The 6545-nt window shown below is 41.6% G+C and overlaps 1 protein-coding gene across 1 annotated transcript; it reads left to right on the forward strand.

Moving 5' to 3' along the window:
• Positions 1 to 3526: 3526 nt before the first annotated feature.
• On the forward strand, positions 3527 to 4288 carry LOC149257369 (uncharacterized). Its single transcript, XM_089370270.1, has one exon. It carries the CDS (start codon positions 3527 to 3529, stop codon positions 4286 to 4288), a length of 762 nt encoding a protein of 253 aa, XP_089226396.1.
• The last annotated feature ends 2257 nt before the right edge of the window (positions 4289 to 6545 follow it).

Genomic DNA, 6545 nt, shown 5'->3' on the forward strand with positions numbered 1-6545 from the left:
ATATTTTCACAACACCCCCCACTGCTTCACATAGCCAACGTTCTCTCTTCTTCGATGGCTGTGATGAAGAAGAACCCCTGGGTGGACATCAAGGCATATTGAAAGAACCTCTAGGGGAGAAGAAGAAGAAAACATTCCTCTGAAGCAAATGGCTACAAGCAGAAATGTTGAGAGCAACATCTTGTCCAAAGATGAATTTGAAAATCAGATCAAAGATTTCAAGAGTGATATGAGGCAGTTTCTTGCCATGCAACTGGATACCTTGCAGATCCAACAGAAGCAAGAGGAAGCCAAGAGGGCTTTGGTCATTTTTCGTCCTAGGTGCACTAGAAAGCATCCTAGGAACGAATGTCCATTGTACTCCATAGAAGTGTGTTTTGTCTGCGAAGAATACCATCCTACAGATCAGTGCCCTTCCTTACCCAGATTCAAAGCTGCATATCAAAGAGCCAAAGGAGCCACTGAATCACTCTATTACATGAGCCAACGTTGGTCGCATGGACCTAGAGCCTACCAGCAAGAACTGCAAGGGACACCTGAGACCTATTATGACCCCTACCAAGCCACTTTCATGCCTTCTTGGGGTCCCCCTGCTCAGCCTTCCTGGTTCACACCTCCTCCTTGTTCCTTCACAGATCCATATTATACCCAACCAGTTTCTCATTCATTTCACTCTTATGCTCAGCCACTGCCTCAGTGGAATTCACCTTATCAGGAGTGGAGGCCCCAGTACAACTCGCATCCCGCTCATTTTCCTCCATCACCTGCTCATCCACAACCATCGCCTCCTCCTCCACCAAGGCAACCCCAAATGCCTACCCAACCACAATTCCATCCATCTCCATCTCAATTTCACACATCCACTCAACTACACGTACCATTTCCAAAGCCACACAATGGAGTAGCTCAACCCCATTGCAAATCTGAGGCACAACATGTGCAAATGACTCCTCTTGAGCTCAATGATGTTCACCAAAGCTCAGGAAGCGTGTTGCAAAACAAAGATTCTATTGAAGGACCAAAGGAAAAAGAAGATTCCAAAGAGGATATCAAAGAACCATGGGCTGCACTTGATGAAGAGAAGACATCAGAAGCAGAGATAAAAAAAGATCCCTCATGGTCATCATCAAATCCTCCATGTACTCAAGAGAAAGATCAACAAAAAGAGGAAGATCAGAAGGTCATGATAGAAGGTGACATGAAGAATGATCCAAATCAGCAAGATGACCAAGGATATCAAAGCTATATTGAGATATGGTTTTAGAAGGTCACTAAGTTGCAGCAGTACTCTCCTCCTCAGCTATGTTTTGTACTTTCAAAGTCAGATCATTTTGTCTCTGAAAGTTGGATAGTTGTCAAAGCATGCATTCCGAGCCTTTAGATCATCTTGTCTCTAATCTCAATGTGCACATGGCTCCATTGGAAGTATTCTTATACTTGAAAATGATTTTGTTTTTCAAGTAGGGTAGGGTAGAGAAAAAAAAAAAGAAAAAAATGAAAGTAAGAAGAAAATAAAAATCTAAGGTGAAAACCTCCTTGGAGGTGCCTTAGATTGGGTCATTGATTGAAAACCTCCATGAGGCAGTCAATGGGTTGAAAAAAAAAAAAGAGAAAAGAGAATAAGATCTTTGGGTGAAAACCTCCCTTGGAGGCGCCCAAGGTAGGGAATTAGGGTGAAAACCTCCATGAGGCACCCTAGTTGTTTTTCAAAAAAAAAAAAAAAAGAGAAAAAGGAAAAGAAAAATAAAGCTAATCTCCATTGAATAATTTCATGTTGCAGCAATGACATTGCAGGTCAGGAGGAGCACTCAAATCAAGGTCAAAGGAATTTTTCTTGTGCCTTCTACAGGAAGCTTTGTATTTCTACAGGAAACATCCCGTAGAACCTTTGGACGAGCCAAATCCAATTTCAAAAGTGAATCTAATGGTGGGAATCTGTTGATTAGGCCTACAAGCACTTGTGCGTCCACCCCTTGCCTTTCTCCATCATTTTTTTCACCTCATTGTGCTTCTCATTGTGCTCCTACAGGAACTTCCTATAGAAATTGTGGGAAACTAGACATGGATTCCAAAAAAGTGGTTTGGCGAACATTGTAGCTTCCTCAAGGGTTCAGAAGCCCTCATGCAATCTTCCAACTCCTCCTCCATCATCTCCATACCTGCATCACAGCCCAAGCTCAGTTTTCCCTTCCATGCAAACACATGCAAAAGGCCTTGAAGCAAAAATACCTAGAGCCAAATTTGTTTTTGCCATAACTTGAAAACCATGCATCCATTTGACAAAACGTTTTATGGGTAATTGTACAAGGGTGATGACAACATGCCTGAGCAGTTTCATGCAATTCCAGTGCACGGTTTCCAAGAAATCAGCCTCCATCACCATCAGCCATTTTTGTGTTTTCTCCACATCCGTGCATCCATTTTAAAACCTATTTCATGGGGAGATGCACATGGGTGATAGTAGCCTACCCCAGCAGTTTCATCCGATTCCGATGCACGGTTTCCGAGAAATTGATCTCTGAAATCTTCAGCTATTTTCCATTTTTCTCGAAATCCGTGCATCCATTGATCACGATTTTGCTATGGGAGATGCATAATGATGGTAGGAACATGCTCACCGATTTTCAGATCAATCCGGTTTACCGTTTCAGAGAAATGGCGAAAACAAGTTCTGATTTTGTGACCATGCAGCAGCAGCAGCTTGAAGGTGCAGATCTGAACGTGGAAACAATTGCCTGGAGCTTAGATCTGGCCAGAGGACACCTGCACAAGGAAAAGAAATCAAGGACTAACAGCCAAGCCACATGCAATCAGAAAAACTAAGCATGCAGCAGCAGAAACAGAGCAGGCAGCAGCAAAAAGCTCACGGCAGCCATTCAACTTCGAGGTATGTGACTGATCTCATTCTTCTATTGCATAGATTTAATTTGAAAACTGCATGAATTGATGGAATGGTGGAATTAAGCCACGAATATAGCAAGGTTAAGTCAATTGCACTCATCAAGGCAAAAATCACGCAACATGATCAGTCATTCACGTGAAAATTAAAAAAAAAAAAAACAGTTAGTGTCGGCTGCTTGGACTCCAGTGCAGCAGATCAAGAAGAAAACATACAGTTCATGATAGCCTAACTGTCTGCATGGCCAACACATGTCTCTGCCACCTCACTCCAAAAATCACGCAGAAATATGGGCACTCAGCTGAAACTCATAGACTGCTGTTAACTTGCACTTGCATCATGTTTAACTCGAAGTATACATCCTCTGCTTCCACAATCGACTTAACCTATCGTCCTCCGCTGAGTTTCCTACCTGGTTCGAATTTCACTCGTGCATCGAGCTCACTCAAAGGCAGAATCACGTTCTACAGGAAACGGGTGGGGTCTTCTACAGGAAAGTGCAGCAGAGCAGAGAAGCCTGAGTTTCTCTTCATCAAGTTTGGAGCTTGAAGAAAGGTGAAAATAGCTGAGGTGGATCATGCTATTGATTTTATTGTTCATCCACTTGCACGTGATATTGCAGAGGGTATGAAAGCCGTGGAATTGCTTTTAGAGCTTTCAAAGGATATGGCTGTGTGTGAACAGATTGGCAAGGTACAAGGTTGTATCCTCCTCCTTGTAACAATGTCAAATAGTGACAATCCTAAAGCTGCTAAGGATGCAAACGAAGTTCTGGAGAATCTCCCATATAGTGAGCATAATGTAGTGCAAATGGCACAGGCGAACTATTTCAAGCCCTTGATACAGAACCTGAGAGAAGGGTATGAAACAATGAAGATTGTTATGGCAAGTAAGTTGTCAGAGATAGGTTTAACAGATCAAAACAACGTTGCATTGCTCAAAGAGGGAGTTGTATTTCCACTTCTTGAAATGATTTCAAATGTTAATTTGAAGTCAAAATTAGCAGCCATTGGGGCACTTCAAAATCTTTCAAGTTTACCTGAGAATGCTTTACAAATGATCCAAGATGGGGTGGTCCGACCCATCTTGGACCTTCTATGCACACCACTGTCAACTATATTTGCTTTGAGAGAAAAAGCTGCTAATACCTATGCAAACCTTGCTATGTCTACAACATTGCCCCAAAGAACAAATGACACAACAGCTGCATTATTGGGATATGATGAGATCATATACCAGCTATTATCTTTAATAATTTGGACACCACCTTCAATACATGGAAGCATTGTTCGAGCATTCCATGCCATTTGTTGTGTACTAGCGGCTGTTGAGGCAAGGACAAATTTAAGAGAGGGAGGAGCAATTCAAGTATTGCTTCCCTTTTTGTGAAGCTACATACTCTGAAATGCGAGCTTATGCTGTGAAACTGTTGTTTATCTTGTCTCAAGATGGAGATAAAAGAAAATTAGCAGAACATCTTGGAGAAAAATATATGAAATGTTTAGCAAAACGTATTTCAACATCTTCAAATGAAGAAGAGAAAGCTGCCGCAGTCGGAAAGTATTGTCATGTTAGGAACAGAAATTTGAATCAAAGTTAACGAATGGAAAAACAGTGATTTTACATGACGTGAATCTACCATGAAACAAACTGGAAAGTTCTGGTGTTGTTCTGGCTAGATTTGTTTATTTCAATACTTTCCAAGGGGTTCACAAGGTCTTTTGCAATAGCTAGATTATTCCATGTGAAAGAATTCTTAAAAGTGTGATTCGGTATGAAGTTTTGCTCTACTCCTGGTTATACAGCAGCTTGAAACAAAACTTGGGAATTCTCATTGTTGGCCTGTTTTGAAGCAATTTCAGATTGAAGGGAAATGCTAATTCATAGCAGTGATATGTGAGCAAGTCATATTTTCTCTGCCCTTGATCTATCTTATGTTTTGTTCTGCTTCTGTTATCAATTCTTAGTAGAGTTCAAATCCAAGATTAAGAATGCCATTCGATTGAGTTAAAGGCCTGGAAACACTCTTTCCCATCCAGATTTGGCATGCACTATCTATTCTTGGGCAGTTCATTGTACTTGTGTGCTTTTATAATACATTAGACTTGCCATTCATGTTGGATTCGTCAACTTTCAGGAAGCACAGTTCAAGGAGAAGGCACCCCCAGCCAAGCAAGCAAAATCAGAGAAAATTGGTTCTACAGGAAGTTAGCAGACTGTTTCTACAGGAAGACAGAGCACTGTTTCTACAGGAAGCCAACGAACTGTTTCTACAGCAAGTTTGAAAAGAGGGAAGCCAAAGGAGAAATCGGCCGAGATTTTAGCCAAGGAAGCCACCAGGGCCATCAAAGATGAGGAGAGAGATTGGTTGCTCAGAGGATGAGCAACACTTTCAGTAGGGGGGTGATGATGAGCCCCAAAAATGCACAATTATTTGGGCTCATTCAACCTCCTAAGTTGACTTAATCCACCATTCTCATTGGTTTATTGCATGTTTTTGATTATTTTTATGTTAATAGAGTGAATTTGGTTAGTCATTATGCCAACAAGTCTAATGGGTGCTTTGTGTAGCCTTTTTGGTCCACTTGGAGACAAAATTGAAGGTCTTAATGAGAACTTGGCAGCCAAATTCGTGGGAGAACAAGCTAGAGGATTTGTAGGAAGGTGTCCCCCTCATTTATGGGCCCTTACCTCTAATTCTCCACCATCAGCTCGGAGTTCAAAGGCCACCAAATCAATGAGCACAAGGGCAGCCAAGCAAGTCAAGTAGGACTGCTGTTAACTACAAGTCTTGGGCAGCCAAGTCCCTAAATTTTAGGAGGACTGTTGGGTCTTCAAATGGTATAAATAAGAGGGCTTAAGACCTCATTTCGGTTAGTCAATTAGTCATTTTGTTTTAGCCATTAGTTAGCTAGTTTGTAGTTCGATTTTTATGCAATAGATTAGCTTTGCTTTCAGCTCATGTTCAAGTTCTTCTTGTGGACAGTTTTGATGTAACTCTTCATTCTTGATTAATAAAGATGAATCTAGCTTTGCACCAGCTCTAAATCTCTCTTGGGAGGCTGTAGCTCTTGGGGTTGGGCCCATCTCAAGCGCTCAGTACCTCCCTTGTTTATCTTTATGTGTTTGCTGCGTTCTCAAAATGAAATCTTCTCTTTAGATCTTGCTTTGTTATTTTGGTTGTTTTTGATGGTTAAAGTAGCTTTTTATGGTTAGAATCGATTGGTAGGAGTTTGTCATGCATTTAGATCTTTTTGAATTTTCTTACTCACGTGATGTACATGGTTCTCTTTCCAAACAAAGCTGTTGTTTATTCATTTCATTGACAGTTGGATTAGGTTAGCTAGGACTTGGTTTGTTTGCAAGGATTCATTGATTCGTTTGAATGAGCATTGTGCAGGGCATCTCTATCACCTTCATCACCTCCTCATTCATCTGAGCCTCGTCCAAATCAGCTCCTCCATCACCAAGTCTGTTTCCTCATCTCCCATCTGCTCTTTTGCCACGTAACCCTACCTTCTTGCTTTTCCATTGCCTACACCTTCGTTGATGCAAGTCAGCCTTCCCCATCATCTCACCAGTCCATCCATCAGTTCCTGGGTCACTTCAGACCCCCATCCTACCTCCATAACCATCCATGCATCCT

Source organism: Pinus tabuliformis, chromosome 6 (genome assembly GCF_031772625.1).
Source record: "Pinus tabuliformis cultivar Carrire ecotype Pingquan chromosome 6, CPIR1, whole genome shotgun sequence".
In the NCBI taxonomy this organism is placed as follows: domain Eukaryota; kingdom Viridiplantae; phylum Streptophyta; class Pinopsida; order Pinales; family Pinaceae; genus Pinus; species Pinus tabuliformis.

Excerpts from the sequence above, each read along its gene's own strand:
- LOC149257369 (XM_089370270.1), top strand. The coding sequence starts at position 3,527 with ATGAAAGCCGTGGAATTGCTTTTAGAGCTTTCAAAGGATATGGCTGTG.